Source organism: Coturnix japonica, chromosome 3 (assembly GCF_001577835.2).
Source record: "Coturnix japonica isolate 7356 chromosome 3, Coturnix japonica 2.1, whole genome shotgun sequence".
NCBI classification, from domain to species: domain Eukaryota; kingdom Metazoa; phylum Chordata; class Aves; order Galliformes; family Phasianidae; genus Coturnix; species Coturnix japonica.
The window spans coordinates 75,775,960-75,797,461 of NC_029518.1; the positions used below are offsets into that span (position 1 = coordinate 75,775,960).

General features: G+C 35.8%; 1 protein-coding gene across 5 annotated transcripts in view; it reads right to left on the reverse strand.

Moving 5' to 3' along the window:
- COL19A1 (collagen type XIX alpha 1 chain) overlaps nt 1-21,502 on the reverse strand; it is a 172,794-nt gene that overhangs the window by 143,880 nt on the left and 7,412 nt on the right. For all 5 annotated transcript variants that reach the window (XM_015859135.2, XM_015859140.2, XM_015859137.2 and 2 more), the window contains exons 3-4: nt 19,924-19,998; nt 19,450-19,549 (exon numbers count right to left, since the gene is read on the reverse strand). In XM_015859135.2, the coding sequence (XP_015714621.1) occupies nt 19,450-19,549; nt 19,924-19,998 (175 nt within the window). The remainder of the gene's footprint in view (nt 1-19,449; nt 19,550-19,923; nt 19,999-21,502) is intronic.

Below are 21,502 nucleotides of genomic sequence, written 5' to 3' on the forward strand. Positions count from 1 at the left end.
CCCACATTGTCAGCGGACCCATATGCGTTGTTGCACAGTTACAGATGTTTCATTGACAAAAGGCAAGGCAGAAGTGAACAGGATTTGCAGTACTTAAATCTAGATTTCATCCTACTCAGTACTTTCTTTATGGCATAAGGAATATCTAAGATTTCTTACATTGAGCATTACTAAAATACAAGTGCATCTCAGTAAACCATCTGGATGTCAGATTGGCCCTATGTCAGATTACCACATCCTGGGCAGGCTGAGGATATGGCAGCTCAGGTTTACAGATGTAATCTACACAGGACATCTGGCTGTAGGAGCATCTGTTTAGCTCTCCAAAAGCAATTAGCATTCTCAGTTAAGTTCTTTATTAGGAGACACGTGGGAGTTTTTATTAATGGGCAAAGGGCAAACAACTGCAGGAGGGAAATAAACAGAAGTCTTCATCAAATGAAAGAAGGAGAAACCATGGTTGGTATTACATGAGTACAAAACAGACGGAAGTAATTTCTGGACATGTTAGGTACTCTAGTAAATATGGAACACACTTCTTTTCCCTTGTCTCCTATTACTGCAAGCCTGACACTTAGAGTTTTATCTAAACAAATAATAGCATTAGTCTTCTAAAATTCTGTTTCTTTCAGAATATTCTTAAAAAACATCCTGTGTGAGTGCAAATAATATAATCTATGTGAAATTTTTATCAGATTATTTGGAAACAGGAAAGTTCTCAGATATATTTCAGCACTATTAAGGAGAGTAGGAGTTGACTCACCATTGGATCTGATAGAGAAAATTACTTTGAGAAAAATACAGAAGGTTAAACAAATCCCCAGTGGCATTACACTAATTTCAGTGAAGACAACTGAAGAAGGTAAAAAATAAGTAGAAATGGACCAAGGATTAATTTAGATAGATTAACAAAATAATTTGCTAGCTCAGGAGGCCAATGGATCCAGTCACCGAGCAGGGCAGCTTGAAAATTTGCTCTGCTTACTATGAGCTCTGTCCAGATGAGCTTTGGAAGTCTCCATTGACATAGACTATTTTACTCATCCTCTGGGAAATGTGTTCCAGTGCCTAGCCATGCACAAAGTGAATTTACCTTATTTTAACTAACATCTGGAATTTTACTTGCTATGACTTGTGCCTACTGCCTCCTGACCTTTCATTGTGAACCTCTGACAGGAGTCTGTTTCTGGCCTCTCCATAACACAGATGTAGGGAGCAATGAAGATCCCCAAGGCTCCTCTCCCTGAGACTGGACAAGTCCAGCTCCCCTGGCCACTCCTTACATGCCACGGGTTCCAGCCCTGCAACAATCTTGGGCCTCCCACTGGATTCACCCCAGTGAGCTCTTCTCTGCTTTCCTCTCTGGGGAAGCACTAAATTGGACACCAAACTTCTGGTGCAGTCTCACAAGTGACAGTGATCTCTTTCCGTGACTGACCAGACCTAATCTGGAGGCGTTAGTCGACAGCTGGCTGAACATGAGCCAGCAGTGTGCTCAGGTGGTCAGAAAGGCCAACGGTATCCTGGCTTGCATCAGAAATAGTGCAGCCAGCAATGCTAGGGAAGTTACCATCACCCAGTACTGAGGCCACACCTGGAGTACTGTGCTCAGTTTTGGGCTCCTAACTCCAAGAAAGACTTCTAGGCCCTGAAGTACACCCACTGAAGGGCAACAAAGCTAGTAAAGGGTCTGAAGCACAAGTTTTAAGAGAGGAAGCTGAAGGAGCTGGACTTGTTTAATCTGGAGAAGAGAAAGCTCAGGGGAGACCTTATATATCTACAATTACATGAAAAGAGGTTGTGGTGAGATAGGTATCTACCTCCCAAGTAACTAGTGAAAGGACAAGAGATAACAGCCTGAAGTTGTGCCAGGGAAGGTTCAGATCAGATATTAGGAAAGAATTCTTCTCCAAAAGATTGATAAAGCATTGGAATAGGCATCCCAGGGAAGGGGTAGAGTCACCACCCTGGAGATGTTCAAGAAACATGTAGATATTGCACTTAGGTTTCAGTTGGTGTGGTGGTGATGGGTTGATGGCTGGACTTGAGGTCTTTTCCAACCTTAATGATTCTATGATTCTATCTTCCTAGGATAGCTGAAAATTTAGTGAGCCTTTTCACTAGAAGGCACTCAACACAGGCTGCAGCTCTATAGGGATGCTATCTGAGCAGACATTAATCCAGCATATAATATCCTACGGAGAGAGTCCTTCACAGGCACTGGGCATTGTTTTTGCTTCTGCTGAACTTCATGAGGTGTCAACTAGTCTCCAGTTTGCCGAGATCTTTCTGAATGGCAGCACTGTCATCAATGCACTCACTATCTTCAATTTAGATTCAATGGAACGTTGCAAATAATTTTAGATTGCTAAATGAAATTATTACAGCATGGTTAGAAGTGAACAAGAAGTGAACAAAAATCATGCATCTAGCTTTGAAATTACATAAGATGATCACTAAAATAGTATAGAAAAATTTAAGTATTCCTCCCATTATAACTTCGACTCTGAAAAAAAAAGCTCAGTTATAGACTTTTCAGAAATACAAATAGGTTGTATATGTTCTAAACAATAAATATAAAATGACAACTGATAGCAGGAAAAAAAAAAAGCTGGAATAGAAATATCAATATAAAACCTCTTACAGAAAAATGAGAAAAGCAAAAAATAAAAAATAAAAAATAAAAAATAAAAATCTCAGAGTATTGAACTTGAACTTCAGTCTTTGAATGTTTAATATGCTATTTCACCTGGTTGCATCTGTCAACATTTAAAAAGGATTGCCATGAAAAACTAATGAGGCATCGCATGCAGGGTGAAAACGATAAAGAAGTAGCATTAAACATTAATGAAAAAGACAAAATAAAGTTGTTCCGCATGTCCATAGATGAATAAGTATTTCCTCAGAGTACTTTATTCTATGTGAAAGAGAGAAAAGAGCAACAGAAAAAATATAGAGACCATTCACTTAGGATAACAATCTCTGCTATCTAAGTCAAAAGCAGTAAGGGAAATAACAAGTCTTAAGAAAGATCCAGCACGTGTTCCATCATTGCAGAAAAAAAAAGAGCAGTAATTAGAAAATATCTGAATTCATATATGAAGAAGAGGGCAAAAGAGAATATGCAGGTTAAAACAAATATGTAAATATGATCTCTATTCCAGGGGATGCTTACAGGGTTTTTTGGACAGAAGTCTTTGAATTATCTGCATGACCAAACTTGAGAGAAAAACTTTCACAGAAAACATCCTTAACACTGAGACAAGAACCAAGTTCCCCCATTCCTATTGGGCTTCCTCAGTTTAAGGCAACTCAAATCAAGTATTATTCCTGGATGACCTGGCCTGCTTTAACCTTGAAGACTGCTTAATGGACCTTCTTTCCCTCTTCTACACTGAAGCTGGTTGTGACTACTGGGACTGTTGAATTCAGTGCTGTCCAAGTTCATTATGTGCAATTTAAGCATAGACAATGGCTTAGGCTCCTCTGGGATTACAGGCAGAGTCAAAGCATCTCTATGCACTTTGAAGCTAAAATGAAATTTGGGTGGGAGCTAAATGCCTGGCTGCTTCAGCTGTGGTGCTTCTGAGCTTTACTGGAGTTTATGTCCAGATGTCTAGGAAAATTTTGTCCCTAAATGATTCATTTTAGGTGCCACCAGGGGTTAGGTGGTGCTTCAGAACAGACATTTTGAATCATTCCCTGAGACTCAGGCGCCTGAAGTCTGACTAAATTATATGTTGGGTGGAATTTAGACAGTTTTGATTTCTCTCTCAGTTTGCATTGTCAATAGTATATAATGAAAAAAGGAAAGTTGATGAATGGAGCACTCTGTTCTCAAAGCAAAGCACACCCTTGGTGGAAACTGCTTAAAACAATTGCAGGAATTACAGCACATGAACTGAACTCATGAACTGAATTTTTACCAGCCTAGCTTGCCAGATTGAGGTGTACTGTGAATTACAGAAAATCCAGCTGCCAGACTGGGGAGGCAGAAGAAAACAAGAAGGAAAAAATGCTAATAATACAAGAATGTAGATATGTTACAAATTCAGGTGGACGGGTTCTTCATGATATTCCATAGGCTGAAGCATCAGGCAGATACATCCAGAATAGTAATAAATACACAGTGGTGTCACAGCACTGTACATGTGCCGCTCTATCAGAGTTTGCATACCCTTGGTTGTAAAGGGTTTTGTTGCATTCTCCGCCTTTTATCTGAATAAATTCAGCTATAATTTTCTGTTAAAAGAAGTGCTGTGGTGCAAGTACAGCACAGACCATACCTTATTAGATTATTAGAAAAGTATTTTACACGAACTTAGCAATCATTTTTGTGCATACCCTCTAATGTTTGTCATGAACAAGTATTGGTAGATTTTTGGCAAAAGTACTTGTTTGTTCATTTGTTTCATCAAAAATTCTGAAAATCACTGAAACCATCTGGTTCTCCTACTGCTACCATACTAAATGAAGTAATTATGAATGAATTAACTGTGTATTCACTGAGCTATAAACAGTTTTAGTTCTATCTTAGTAAAGCAGCATTGAGTTACCCATATCAGATTTAGTAAGGCAATCCTTTATTTACCTTTTGCTTTTATTTTTATAAAAGCACTAATGGAAAAGTAGCATCTATTTTTAAATCTTATGAACTCTAATTGTTCCGTATCGAATGAGAATATACTACAGTGTATGACAAACTTCCGTATTTACAAGTATCAATGAAACCTCCAGCCTGCTGAATATGTTCCAGGAAGAGAAAGATGAGCCAACTTACATTTCCTGAGATTGAAGTGAGAGATGTTTAGAGTTTATGGCAAGACATATCTTTTCCAGCTGACATATACCATTACCTGGTATATGTCACTTGTAACATGACAGTGTTACAATAATTTGGAGACCAGAGCTCAAGGAGTTAGTTTAAACAACTTTCCTATCATGGGTGATGATTTATGTAGTACCACATTGTCTGAGACATTGAAGTCTCAACCTTTTTGTGTTTGCTAAAGGAACTCAAGCTGAGACCAGTTATGAAGAAAAAAGCAAACCAATCCAGTTAAAAAAAAAAAAAAAAAAAAAAGTCCATATTATTCTGAGTATTTTTATATCAAGTTACTACATTCTTGATTCTCATTTTTTGCCTAACTTTACTAGTACAATAGAAGGTGGAAATAACTACCTAGAACAATTTACCAATCTCTGCCTAGAAAGGGTATTGTAAATTCTTCACAAATAAAAGTTAAGAACAGCTGTTTGTCACCCAAAATAAGAAATAATTTCCCTCCCATCCATCTTCCTCAAATCACACTGAGATGTGCTACACAGTTTCATGTTACATCAGGCCTCAAGTTGTTTTCATATGACACGTTATATGATGCAACTTAAGGGAAACTATTCAGACAGCTTAAGAGTTATTAATTACTTAGGCAGAGGACAACCCACTCAGAAAATGTACCACTGAATGAAAAGCTGAACATTATTTTATCATTAAGAAACGAGATTTACCTAAATTTTATAAACTTTAGCATGTTTCTATTTTTGTCTTCTGAACAGATAGATTAACTGTCACTTCTAAAGTACAGTGGTATAGATTTTTATTTATTTGTTTATTTATTTTTGCTGAAAGCCCATGTCATTAAAATGGGATTTTAAAGGACATTAAAAAAAAAAAAAAATTGTTTGAAATAGAAATATAAAACTTATTAGGCCTGCTCAGAAAAGGTTTCCCCTAGTGTTTCCAGTAGTATTCTGTTACCTTATTTATATGAACTATCAGTGAACTCCTAGTTCTAGTAGAGTAAAAAGCTACTCTTCCGATGAATTTAAAGAAGTCATGCTAACAATCTATGTCTATTTTCAAGTTTGGCCAATTTGTGAACTTTTTAATTTGTCTGGAAAAACATCCAGAAGTAGTAATAGCTACAACCTTAGAAGTGGTAACATGTAACAACGGAAATGCAAATTACAACAATTTTTTTCCTCATTTTCCCAAGTAGAATTCTGCAGGCTGATAAAGATTGGAGAAAATTCAAATCAGCATTTTGGCTTTTGGAGTCTTATCTTGTGGAAAACAACTTTCAACACTTCTAATGCAGTTATAAATACATTTGCCTTGTTCACTTTGGGTATATGTTTTAAGAATCAAATAGGTCTGAGAGTAATACAGTGAACTTTCCCTTTGTCTGGAAAACAAATGTAACCCCATATAAGAGATATAACATCTTACTAATAAATACTAAGATATTAAAAAGATGATTAAATAGGATCAAAAACTATAAAATATTTTTTTCAAACAGCATTTTTCCATTTCAAAAATACAATACCTTTTTGCACACAGTAAACAACTCTTCATGTTAGTGGAACACGGGGTGACAAAGAATGACAACCAGCGAACATGGTGATGAGAGATGAAGAAGGTAAAGGGCGAAAGCCAGTGCCTGACTAGTTGAAGAAGCTAAAATTTTACTCAAAAGACCTCATAGCCTGAGTTATCCTCCCACACCTGTGCTGGCATAGACTCAAGAAAAACCAATGTAACAGAGTGGATCCAATGCATGTACTGCATGTAAGTTGTCTTCTTATGTGCAAAGCCAGTAAATGAAATATATATTGTGCAGTTCCTCCAGACCCTAGCTAATTCAACATCAAACATCATAGTTACTTGTGATTCAGAAAGACTGAAGTCAATCTATATGATTTGCTCAGGTCTAATATCGACTAATTATTTTTCTTGGAGATTATTTATTTTTCTCAGAGGCAAGTAAACATACTGCTGTTGGTATCTGAGGAACTGCAAATTCCACATTTCCCCAAAATGTGCTTTCTGTTACTCATGCAATTCCATGACTCCTTCTGCTGTCCCTCTGTCTCATGCCGCTCAAATCAGATTGGCTTTCAATCTTTCAGCAACACTTACTGACAAAGAAACATGCAGAGACTTTCTAATGTTGGTAGCAGAAAGCAACCAAATCCACTCTCTGTTGTTTCAGTTTGTACTTCCATTCCAATGCTTCACATATATGTGCTCATAGCTGCAGAAGTGTGGTGACACCCCTGGAGCTGATACTGATGCATCAGTAATTGATATCTTCAGTTCTACCTGCCCCTCCTCACAAGGATGTTTCATTCAGAAGTTGCATGCATCCAACACTATTAGATTCTTGTGAAGACAGCAATTTTACAAAAACAAAGTGCTCTTTCATAAAACATGTCCCTATATCCCAAAGATGATAAATTTGTTCACATATCCAAATTAAAAAGGAGTTAGGTAGAGATTCTTCCAGTACCAGTATCCATCTCCTCACCACCTCGAATCCAGTTAGAATATACAAAGTAATTCAAAAGAAAACTGTTCTTTCACGCTTTTATCATCACCTGTCATGAAGAATGTTATTCTTAGGTATACATCTTATTCTTTCTTCCTTTCTGTAGCTAAATGTTGGGGGAAAAAAAACAAAAACAAACAAACAAACAAAAAAAACCAATAATAATAATAATCTAACTGGTTCACACATATGAACACAGTCTTTCTGTCCATATCAGTGTCTCAGAAATCTTAAATGCCTTCCTTATTCAGAGCCACATTAGTAAACTGATAGCATCTATATGAGAAGTACTCAGAGCCTGAGTTATTTTTTGTGAGTGATACAGAAAAACTGAACAAAGCTTTTGTTTCTCAAGGTAAATATGAATGGTTGAATTCGAAGGAATAAAATGAACTGTCCATTACCTATGTGAGGTTTGTTCAAAATTTAAAACTAAGAAATACCTAAAAGAATGGCAGAGATTGAAGTTTTCCTCATGTATTATATCACGTTTTTAAACATTTTTAACCTGATCTCTCAGGGTTGTTTTGTTACACCAAATATTCTAAAATCCAGTTCTGGTAGACTTCCTACCCCACCCCTCCAGTTATGGTAACATTCAAGAGAAGCAAATATGAATGCGAGTACTTTTAAATGAACTTTACATACTTCTTTTTACATCTACCCCTGTGTCTTTATTTAGGCATTTCTTGAGCAGCTCTATAATTAATTTAGTCCTTCTAGTTTGCTCCCAGAAATGGAACAAAGACAACAGATCTAGTTATTAGAATAGTATTACTTCGCAGTCCTTAAATTGAATGAGAGATTAACTTTTTAATGTTAAATACAGTTATCCATGGTGAACTTCAGTTGTTATCTGAACAAGAAACACTGAAGATGTCACAGAAAAAAAATAATTACTGTAGCCTCTGAGAGTCAACTGGCAGCAAAAATTATTCTGCACACATTGTTACATGCTTCCCACACTGAAGTAAAACAGATGATGCACATCATACGTTGGAGTAGAGTGAGGAAAAAAGGAACCATGTTCCTTTTTCCTTGACCTAGACATGTTTAGATATTCCTCATTAGAGGAGGCAGAAAGCTAACCATCCATTTTTCCTTGAACGCTTTCACAGCCAATTTACCAGCGCTATACAGATATTTGCATCACTATCTAGAGAAGCTGATTCCAGAAATATAATGGTCTTTTTAGTTTTGTAGAGTTAATCTGCTGAAGAAGAGCTTCACTCTAAGAAACTTGCATTCTATCCTTCACATGCTAGTACTGTGAGAGCTACCTCATATTTCAGCAAGACCTTGTGCTATCCAACCTAAACATGTTGCTTCTTTATAACTCAATTTCTATTCGTTTCATCTTCCTCACTTCCATCCCAAACTTACGCCAGATTTTAGCAGTGAATCAGTGGAACAAGTGCTAGCGAAGCGAGTTACTGATTATACTTGAAATAATGTCACCCCTTCCTTTCCTAGTACATGCTGCCAGTTCCTAGACAGCCTGAGAGATGAGGTAAAACAAACCACCTCACAGGCCAGGGTCAATAATATGGAAATTGTGAGTGGTGGTCACAGTGAACATAATACATTGGTTGGTGGTGGTGGAAAGGGAGAACTAAAAGGAATTCTGTGTGGAATAAAGCTGAATGAAATGGAGGGACATTCTTTTTCCTAACCACTTCAAATAATTGCTTGGATAACTATCTTCCTCAGCATGCAGTAATGCCTACTAATAAATTCAGTACAGGCTGCAGCCACAAGCAGGCCATGCTGAAGTGCTTTTGAAAAAGGCACAGACAACACTAAAGATACTGCAACCTATGACACTGTTCTAAATGATACGCCTGTCCATCAGAATTCTCCACAAAAAAGAAAGCATAAGGGGTGAAGATTGTATTACCAACAGAAGAGATTGGAATAGGAAAGGTTAATGATACCAGATACCAGAGGACTGACCCGAAATAAGTAGCTCTGTCAGCTGCAAGCGTGAAGGTACAGAGACAGAACATGCCTTTGCTTTAACACCCCCCACATGCAACATGTCTAGTCTATGAATATTTAAACCCAGTGTTCAACTTATAATTTGAAGGATAAATGGGCAATGAGTTCTTTTACAGTCTGTGAAAACTGCTAATATTCAAGGATTTTAAGTGAATGAATCTGAAAATAAAGATCAGTAATGAATGTGCATCACACAGAAAGACCTAATAGAATTTTAATAAACTGGAGATGAATACTTCTCTGGAGTCCCAGGACTCAGAAATGAGCTGTCCAATTGAAGTCAAATAAATTAAAAGCAACAACAACCAACATGATATACATACAATTTGTCCTACGACTCACACTTTCTGTAACAATCAGATTTTGGCAAGTTGCAGATTAAATGGGGTTAAAATATAGCAAGCTAAATAAAATCAACACTGCATTGCTATCTGCTGAGTCATAACTATGTTTAACAGGATGGGCTGAGGACTTGCAACTTGCCAACCCTGTGACTATCTGACCCAGCTGGGAAATGGCCAGGTATTATCCTTGAAGGACTAGGAGAGAGACCAAAAAAGCTGAAACAGTGACAGGGTCTTGCATTAGACCTGATACAGAAGTGTTGAAAGGAGACTTGGACCGCTAGTCACTGTGGATAAATGAAGTAGGATCACTTTATTTACATCACCCTTTATTTAGGTTTTTCTGAAGTGTCACATTAAAAATATAAAAACAAAACAAAAAAAAATTTTTTAAAACACAAAAACAAAAAACGCCAACACCAAACACACATTGAAATAACACTGGATGTTACAGGGAGCCTTTTTCAGGCTGGGAACACAGGCCAGATGCCTTATATCCAAATAACTAAGATGGAAGTACTGTGTATTTACAAACTTCTCAAAACAGTGCAGGCTCCACTCTGCAAAAAAACCTTTTATTAAAACTATGCAAGTTATTCCAGTAGCTGCAGTTTTATTTCATATTGAATCATCTGTGCCACATCTGTGTGAAATTAAAAGAACTAAAATAAATGTTTGTTTTTTTTTTTTTTTTTTTTTACAGAAGGCTGAGACTAAAATCTTTACTGCTGATTAAAACTCCATGAACACTAAATTATCTACTACAAACCACAGTCTAAAATGTGAGACTTATAATAGTAACAAAAATATCGCTAATATTTTACACAGTAAGAAATTACACCATATAAGCTTTTTCCAATAACATTTTCCAAATTTTGAAAAGGAAATACTTAGCTTGGTCATAGCCTTATGTCAAAATAAAAAATAATATCAATATTAAATTAGTTGGTTGACAATAAAATTAAGTATCCAGTGTTAAGGGAACCTATGAGCAGGAGGGAGAGTGACTTTTTACGTAGTCTGATAGTGATAGGACAAGGGGGAATAGCTTTAAACTAAAAGAGGGGAAATCTTTACTTGGAGGCAGAGTTCTCAGAGACTCTGGCACAGGCTGCCCAGCAAAGCTGTGGATACTCCATCCCTGGAGGTGTTCAAGGACAGGTCATATGGGACCCAGGGCAGCCTGATCTAGCTGTTGGCAGCCCTGCACATGGACGGAGGGCTGGAACTAGATTGTCTTTAAGGTCCCTTCCAACTCAAGTCATTCTATGACTGCATGAGAACAAAAATCAAGCTATTTAAAGAAGTTACAATTAACTGCAATAATAACCATTAGGCTACTGTTAAAAAAAAGAAAAATATTGTAATCTTAGTTATTATATGGATTCACATTAGTAGTGAGAGCCAAAGCAATGAACTAAGGCTGTGTTTTAACTCTCCAGAACTATCAAGAACTCCAACCAGTTAATGAGTCATGACTTTCCATGAAATCATATCAGCTATCTCTAATCACAAAGTGTTTTTGTATTCCTCTTATTATTTTCACAACAAACAAGTCTCAAGCTTATGTAATTTCCTGGTAACGTACTATTACAGTCATTTACCACTTCCTAAATTTAAAGAAATTTCTTTGGAAAGGGAATTCATTTATGAAAAATAAGAAATCATGTTAAAGCCTGTGCCAGTTTTTGATTGCATTGCCCGACAGCATTCCTTGTATTTACCATTTTTAGACATTAATCATATGCAGTTTTATTACTGAACTACCCCTACATCGTCTCTATTTATTTTTGGTCCCATTGTGGTAAGTACATTTTCTACCACTGACTCTAACTACGTGATGATTCATATAAGCTATCACCTTTATCACATATTGTTCATATAGTAATCTCCTTACATTAACTTCCTATTCCCAGCACCCAGTAACTAAGAACTTTTTAAAAAAACAAAAACAACAATTTCTCCTACCACAAAAGATTTGTTTCCATTTCCATGTAGTACCTTTACCCACATTATCAATCAGTCCTGCAGATGTCAGCTGCTAGATGTCAATCTTGAGCTACATCAATAACTTAGTACTAAAATTGCAGGCACTGCACTCCAGGGAAAGTACATCCAGCACAACAAAGGCCTGAGCGCAAGGTTTGACATGGAAGTATACTTCTTACTTCACATTACAGCCAGCAGTTCTTTCATAATATTCAGCAGGAGCATATACTAGAATAATACAATCCTTAGAGTGGGAAGAGACCCTGAAAGGCCATCAAGCTCAACTCCCCCACAATGAATAAGGACACCACTTCTATATCAGGTTCCCCAGAGCTTGATCCAGCCTTGCCTTGAAACTCTCCAGGGATAGGGCATCCACCACATCTCTGGGTAACATATTCCAGTGCCTCACCACCCTCACTGTAAAAGACTTCTGCCTTATATCCAACCTAAACCCACCCTCTTCAACCTTGAAGACACATCCCCTTGTTCTATCACCACAGACTGCGCTAAAGAGTCTATCCCCTTCTTTCCTCTATCTAGCTCCCCTTTAGATACTGAAAGGCTGCTATCAGGTCACCTTAGAGACTAAGACTCTTTATGACATCTTTAAACACCAAAGACCCAGCGCAGATACAGTTGAACCAGCACAAATATCTTTTTGTAGGTACAATTTTTGTCACTGGGAGAAATGCCTGACAGCATAGCTTATGCAAACTACATTTCTCAAAGTGTTAAATCAAAAAAGCCACAGAGTAAACTCTGATTTATTACAGTTTCTTTTGTTTTCTTTTTTTTTTTTTCAGTTTGCTGATAAATGACTTATAAAGCACATGGCACCACATCTACTTGAAGAAATTATACGCATTGAACAAAGGCACTTGAATTTTCTCAGTCCAATCAGCCAAACTAATAAATTATCTTTCAATCTCTACTTCTATAGTACAGTGTAAAGGAGAAGTAATCTATCATCAGCTGCATGCATTATAGATAGCATATTTCATTCAATTTGGCATGGATGCTTGTAACATTGCTATTGCATATGCCCATATTTATTCTTGATGCCAACAAAACTTTATATTAATTTTGCAACTGTATTTTTGGTCTAAAAGTATTCTTACTGGAATTCTTATCAGTTGCAGTTCTTTTTATATTTACTCTGCAGCCTCCTTATTAGTTCATACTATTACCTTGTCCTAAACTTTGGAGACTGTTTAAAAAACAACAACAAACAAACAAAAACCACTTAAAGCAACATCACAAAGGCTTTCCAAGTCAGCATGTCTAGCAGAGAGAAAAAGATGAACTCTTTCAAGAGTTCCTCACAGTAAGTCTTCACTTAAGGTTCTCTTTAGCTAGCATACCACTAAGTTAAACTGCATCCAATTTTTTTGAACAAAGGTCAAGTGTCCAGGTAAATTGCTTTTGTTGAATCTGAAAACTAATACCACAATAACTTTTTCTAGCAATTGCATCTATTACAGTATGCTTTAATCTTTTCCATCCGATACAGTAAGGAACATTAAATGCAGTTTCAACATTCATAGTGGATGAAAATAAAGCAGAATTCTATACAGAAATACATAGGAAAAGTGAAATTGCTTGGATACTACAGAGGTTCTTTTGTTGTTGTTTTGAATTAGAAAAATAGAGTTGTTTTCTACAGAGCAGATTAAACCATTAATTTGAAGATACAGTTTCAGAATTTGCCTAAACTAACTGCAGGCTGCTGAGAGCAGCAGTTCCATGGAGTCCCTCTGTGCCTCTCTCCAGCACTGCATTACCATTCCCTCTCTTGTGACTGACTGACATCTCACAGCCACTGCAACAGTCAATGGCCTCACAGGCCAGTATGACTGATGTTGATGTGGAAGAAGGCAAGACTGAGAGCAGAAGATAAGTGTCATAAAGATGAACTACATTTATTTTCTGGCAAATAATCTTGGCCAGACAGATCTTACAAGGAAAGAAAAAACAACAAAAAACAACAAAAAACAAAACACTAATTTGAACTGAAATATGTGTTTTTTCAAATTAAAGAAAGCTTTTCATGTAAGGAAATTAAACTGCTTTGGCTATTTGGTCATTCAGTGCTCCTGTGATTTCCTTATTGCTTGTCTGAAGTTTTATCCTGAACTCTATGGCAAGTAGCTTGTGTGGATCCACAAAAAAATACTGTTTTTTTCCAGCACACTCACTGTGGACAAATCCCCTTCATGGAATCATAAGGTTGGAAAGGACTTACAGGATCATCTAGTCCAACTGTCCTCCAATTACGGTAGCTACAGCAAACTGCTAAAACATATCTCATAGCTAAACGAGATACAATGCCCAAAGACTCCCTCCCATCATCTTTAAGAGCTTTCTCCAGCCAGAACAACATTGCTGGGAGATTTAAAAAACAAACAAACAAACAAACAAGAAAACCACAGACAAAAACACACACAGAAAAAAATCCAATGAGAACAGTCTGCTTCATCCAACATTGCCTTACTAACTCAACTGGTAAGATGCTCTTTTGCCTGGGGAATTTGCAAAAGCTTAAAAAATTCAGACTTGCTACAGTCAGTGGTATAATTAAAATAGTTTTGCTGATCTTTGTTCCCTCACAATCTGCTTCTAATGTAAGTATTAAACATTTTTGTACATATTCTTCCCCTTTGCCTGTATCTGTCTTTACTTTTGCTTTCCTGAATCTTCCCATACAACAAATCACATAATAATTATATGAATCAAACTCAGCTCAGCATTTAAAATCAATTAGTGCCTGAATTTTTTTTGTTGTTGTTGTTTTTGTTTTTTTTGTTTTGTTTTTAATTGTTTTTTAATAGCTGTTGGCAGAGATCTTGTAAATTCTCAGGTAGAAACAAGCCCAAGTATGGGGGGGGGAAAAAAAAAGACTGTGTTTTTGTTCTTTAAAAGAAGCACAATCCTATCTTTTATCATCTCAAGAGGCAACAGTTTTCTTCTTAGATATGAAAAGAAGTAACTGGTGTTTATATGACAGGAAGAACACCAATCTGATTTGTGAAATTGTACTCTCTATCTTATTCTTCTATTTAATTTATAAAATGCAGTAAGTTTTCATGTTTCTAGAAACAGACACAAAATATTTTATTTCAGTACCCTTAACCAGAATTGGAAAATAAATAAATAAATAAATAGATAAATAAAGGTAAAAGTTATGTCACTTCTCTTCCACTATTTTGGAAGACCCGAAGAAAGGATCAGGATTGGTACCAAATTCAGGCTCCCATACTCAGGAAGTAAATTCCAGAGACAAGGCCTTTTTCTTTAAAATACCCTGCAACCAAAATACCAGACATTGCAGTCTTAGCATTGTTGGCTCAAACAGCTCTAATGATCTCAAATAAATATACAATATAGGAAGGGAGAGGTGGCTTTACTTAAATAGCTGTTTAATATTTAAATAGACTGAAGGCTAACAGAATATCAAATAAGTAGAGATAAAAGCTGGGTAGCATAACTGTAATTACTGCCACCAAAGAGAGGTGCTATCTCACAGCAATTTTGACTAATATTTAACTGGATTATTATAGAAGTATTTGATGAAACCTTTTGAAAACACTCAAGTTGTGTAACTATCCAATCTGTACCGTATGTACTAAGGCAGCCCAGAAAACATACTGGAAAGTCACCAGAGATGGGTCTTTGGGAGCAAAAAACTCAATTTCTGTTTTTAGCTTGGAGTAGACTGATAAAGTGGCAACAGTATTTCTGCATTTGGTAAGTAGACAATGTGAAAGGGTAAAAATACTTTCTCTTCAATACAGCCCAAGCTACAGTCACTGCTCTTTCATCAGCAATAAGTGTCAGCAGTGCTGATGGTGCTCAGTAGTCCAAATACAGTCAAAATCCAAGATCTGTTCATTATCTTAGACCAAATGTGGAAGGATTCCTAAAAAAGTCATGAGTAATTCAATTGCTGTAAATCTGAGAACATTCTAACAGCCAGCTCTGGCAATCACACCAGTAAATTAATATGATTTAATCAAACCAAAATATAAAATAAGAAAACAGTGACGCCGTTAAGATTTCATAAGCAGTGAAACCCATCTTGAAAACATTCTGAAACTCAGATGAAAGCAATTTACTATTTCCCTTTTTGGCATTGCACAGAATGGGCCCACCAGCAAGCCAGAGAAGTGGGAACAACAAACACCTGAAGCACTTTCAGAGAAGGACAGGGTGACAACATCAACATCTCATTAATCACTCTAAGACAAATAAAGAGCAAAGGCCAGAGTAAGAGGCCTCACCCCGGAAGTTTTGAATATTGCCAGCAAATCTGTGAGTTGCTGTATGGATGGAGCCCTCCATGGCTGTCATCGAGCAGAAAGCCAAGCTAACATACACTGCATAGGCAGTGTGCGTTAAACTGTAGCTAACAAAGTGCGACTCTATAATGTATTTATTGAAATGAAATCAAGTCATTATAACAATCAGTATAATTATTATTGCATAATTAGTTTGCTTGCATTTCTTTATTTTAGAGTTAATTTCTTTAGGATTCGGAGGCTCACTTACATTACTTCAGTCAGGAATACCATGTACTAATGATCACATAACAACTGCAACACATTACTAACGGTATTTTAATTAAAAATAAATAAATAAATAAAAGTAACTCATTTTGAAAATATTAACAGATTAGAATTAGTTATTTACATGGAGCATAGAAAAGCTACCTCCTACCTCAAAGCAAAACACATACAGAATTTCCCTCCCAGAAGAGATAAAGAAATTGAACTAAAATTCAGCATAAATGGACATAATCGTTTTCTCAGGCTGGCACTTCATTGAAAGTTATTTACAACATATAAATAGGTGCAACACTACTCCAGGTTCATTGAGAAAAAAATTAAAATGGCATCACACAAGAAAAATGGCACAGCATAGCTTTCTATTACCCACAGTACAACTGAATGAATGGCATGCAAGAGGAGACGTGCCAAGTTACTTGATACTTGCTAGTCAGCTTAATCAGATACTCTGAGTTTCCTGCAAGATGGATAACAAACACTGTCCTGCTACTTACTGCACACCACGTCTACTAACATATTTTCTGAGACAGAAAGATCCTAAAAACCTCTGAGCATCTCATAACACAACTGTTCTGGAACTACACAATCTGAAAACAGCTAAGAAATAATTTAAATAAAATAATATATTTGAAAATATTGGACATGGATATCTGAGATAAATTATAAAATTATGAAGACAGGTATTTGAGACCTTGCTTCATTGCAAACCTCTAATGTCAAAGACTGACTCTGTACTCCTAGCTGCCATATGCCCTTATTTAAAAAACAAACAATGTATAAGTTTAGAAGAGTATCAGAAGTACTTTGAAGAAATACTTTTAAAAAATTGTCTGAAGTCCTATCTCAGTAACAGAAAGCAGTTACATATACAACACTTTAAATAAAAAATTAAATTCTTAATTATGACATGCATTTCCCTCTGAGGGCAGGTTTTAAAAAGCCAAAGCAAGGCTACACCACCAATAAATAAGATTTGGTGCAAGTTCTGTAATATTTTCAGCAATGTCAAAACACTTCAGCTTTTTGTTGTTGCTGTTTAAGGTGATATGCATAAAAGGTGCCATTCCAAAGGGAGCTGGCAGAATAGCTTGTGTTGTTTGTGCCTTATTAGCATCTGAAATACAATATTATTTTTTAATCTAACTACACTCAAATGTCAACACTTACATTCATTTCAGCTTCATCCAATTTTCAATAATCATTTCAGCTTCATCCAGCTGAAGTTTTCATCTATCGGATACTGATTTTTAGGGGAAAGTGGAAAGACTTCCACTTCAGTTTTTCTCAGATATACACAGAATAAAACAATGGAGAGGAAGAGGAATATGAGAAGCACAATAGGCAGTACTAAAGCCAAACCACCTGCCCTCCATGTGTTCCTTTAACTTAAGCAGGAAAAAAAGAATTTTGGTAACTCTGAAAAATAAAGGAAAAACAACTCATTTCCATTTTCCCTGCTTCTGCCTCAGTCATCCTTCTGCCAAAAAGATGAACATGTAAATAACAACAAAAAATAATCTGTTAAATTCCTCTCCCACTCATAAGGAAAGTAAAAATAGAAGCATTCTTGCTTTCTAGAGTATTTCCTTCCAACTTCTGGGAGTTAAGGCTTTGCTAGGCAGCAGCTATCAACCATAATATGACTTCACCATTTTTCATTGCTTTCATTAATAAACGTTTTTGAAAGACGAAATAAAATAACACATACATCAGTACTCAGGCTTATTAAAAAAAAACAAGTAAAAAAGTTCACATTTTTCAGTCTTAACATCATGGGTCAGACAGCTTAAAAAAAAATAGAACTCTTAGAAATGACTTCTTCCCAAAAAGTAATAGTAATTAAAAATAAATCTATTTTTTATTAAATTTATTTTATATATTCTCTTAATTTTTAGTTTCTTTTATTCCAGTTTTGTTATTTTCCCGCAGTTTCAGAACAAACAAAACAAAACCAAAAATACAACTCGCAATATGCATTTTTTGATTGCACACTTAGCTCTACTAAGTTTCCTATTTCTAAAGAAGGAAATTGTCCCAAGTTTTCTGTTACTGTCTTGATTTTCTACTCTTCTATAGTCTTACTTTTATCTCTAATAAATCTGTAAAAATTTGGAAGAGAGGAAGGTGCTAATAGGAGTAGAGCTCTCTCTGCATCAATAATATGCAGTCATTTTTTCTTCAATAGAAAACAAAGTACAATATAAAATGCAGTGATTACTTGACATAATTTTAAAGAACTACACAAGCATACAGTATTTTAAAGAACCCAATACCTAAAAAAAATTAAATAAAAAAAAAAAAAAAAAAAAGATATTTCTGTAATGATTCTTCTCTCCCCAACATCACTTTAGTGTCTGTGCCTCTTCAATTCTTTCCATTTTCTCTTTCAGCTCCTGACCTCATGGTGCCCACATCACTTTTCCAGGATCTAACCAAAGGGGAATTCTGAAGCTTGGGTGTCCTGCACCAGAGAATACCCAATACTTGATACAGTTGCTTCCCACATTATCACAGGAACACGCTGTACTGAAGCTGCAGTCCCATGACTCAGAGCACATCGCAACCATGAAGCTCTGAAAAGATTCTCTCCACTGTCCAAGGATGCAGAACTTGAATCTACATTCCTAACTGTATCTCACCATCTCCTTGTCCCAGTGAAATCTTAAGTCTTTCCAGTTCCATTGTACCTTTTGACTTTTCGTGCAGTTTCAGTCTTTCATCCTATTCTGTGTCAGAATAGCACACTACCAAGTTTCACCTCTACATTGAGGACCAGCCATTCTCTTGGTGAACAATAGCAAGATGTCAAACTCACTGAAAGGATGCCACCATGAAAAGAGCATTTAAGGAAACAGTGACCCTTTCTATCCCTGCAAGCATCAAATTTCCTCACAGGAAGATTAGTAAACACTTTATGTCATACCATGAAAGTTGTCTGGTTCTTTTGTTTTTGTTGACCCTAAAGAGTGGAGTTTTCTGTAATCGAATCACTGGTTGAGAACAAGATGCTTCCAATTGACTCTCTACTAGTTTTCAGAAAAAGAAACTTCTGAATCAGACTGCTTCCTGAAATAAAACCTATATTGGATGCAAATATCTAAAAATAAGTTTCTTAGCTTTCTGAGGTATCCTTTGACATATTGCTCAGTGTTCCAGATCATAAGCAGTACCCAGTTTGAGCTCCATCTATTAAAGACTCCAGGATGAAAACAATACTTTACTCACCTCGTTTCTCTGATGAGAGGAGCGCTTCCCAGTTTAAAGCAGAGTTTTTCCCCTCCACAAGTTGTTTGTCGCAAAGAAAAGCTTTCTGTGAGATCAAAACCTGCAAAATGTGATACACTCATTTAGTTTATTTTCATTTTAATCAGTGGGTGAAACTATCATTGCAAAATCCACACAGTAGTTGAAACTGACTTTGCTACCTGATAAATGATTAATTATTTCCTTTTATTATTTGCACTGGCATGAAATAAGACCATTAGGGGGAAAAAAATGGAAATAAGCATGTCTATAGAACCTGAACCGATAGTTTCCAATTTTAATTTCACTTTCCTAAAAACAACATCGGTTTTTGGAGCATGATGATAACAAATTGTATGATGTTTTTTAAGCCAGCAGCACTAGAAGCTAGCTTAATTTCCACTCCTAGTCAATGGATTTAGATATTTGCTATTCATATCAAGTGAAGCCATTTACCTGAAACACCAAGTCTGTCTCTGTTGACTTGCTTGAGATGATGAACAGCTGTTTTCATTAAGGGACACCCAGAACCTTGAAGAGAACACAGTTTAAAATCATATAATTCTATCAAATAGAAATGAATCAGAGCAAAACACTATGACAGTGATAGTCACAGTAATAAGAAAGTTTACTTGGTTTCTTTATCTTTAGGACATAGAAAATAGAAATAAATTACAAAATCTGAATGACAGCAGTAATATTTCAGATTTCACGCTATACTTCCAATAATAAAGACAGACAAATTTTACCCTGTTTTAATTCAGCTGTTTTGGATTGACAATCTCATGAATGACAGAAACAGAACTAAAATACAAAGGTCTTATAAGCTCTTCCCATCCTCACTACCCTATAAAAATAGAAACATTTAAGTTTTTGTTGTCATTGTTTCCTCCTGATTATATTATTAGCAAAATTCTTTTTCATTGTAATATTTCCTCAATCAAGGAACATGCAACAAAGCATAAATGCATGATTACCATAGCAATAATCAATTGTTACTTCAGCAAACATTGATTTCAAAACATGGATTAACAAGGATATGAGCATATCATATAATGAACAATGCAAGCAACATTTAAACTTTGAAAAAAGTTGAAAATTAAGCAGCTTTGCAGGGGATTAAGTCTGAACGAAAGTATTTAGGTAAACAAGGATAATGTTCTATAAATTTGGAACACGGTTAATTTTTAGGTTATCTCCAGCCAAATGCTTAGAACAAACAATGTGTTATTATAATGCATTCAATTTGATCAAAGAGTTGTTTTTTGTTTTTGTTTTTTAAGGATTCAGTGGAATACACACTTTTAAGAAGCAAATATGAAGAAACAGCCTTTCAATGTATGAGTCAGAAAGAGGGCTTTTTCTTCAAACTTTTAAAACACAACTAAATCCTATAAAACAAATATAGTCTATATGCTTATTATGCTCAGAGCTCCGTGAAGACATTTTATGCAAAGTGAATCAAGTGCCACTTGATACCACATCCTTGATGTCTACACTGCAATCTACAATTAATTACAAGAAACATCACTTATAATTTGATTTATTTCAAAGTCAATAAGACAATTTATTCTTTCCTTCCTTCACGCATATATATACCTACAGAACTATGTATTTAACTTCGGTATATATACACACACAAACAAAATTTTATGAGAAATAAGAAACAAACATGTTGAAAATAACTGTAACTACCATTATAAATTCACTTCCCAAGCAAAGGATGCAGAAGATTTAAGAACACTAATGCCAAAATCTCAGAAACTGAAATGAATTCTTTCATCACTCTTGGATTGTAGGGAGCTTTATGTAGTGTGAAATGCATTCACTAGAATTACATACTAACATAGCAATCTGAATACACCACTTACTATACACACTAAGGGAACAGAAACACGTTCACCTTAAATACTCCGCAATCTGCAACTCTGATATTTCAGTCATTCATAAAGATTATTAACCTAATATTTTTCATCTATAGATACTCCAGAGCAATGAACATTATTCCAGTAGATTTATAGCAATATAGCTACAG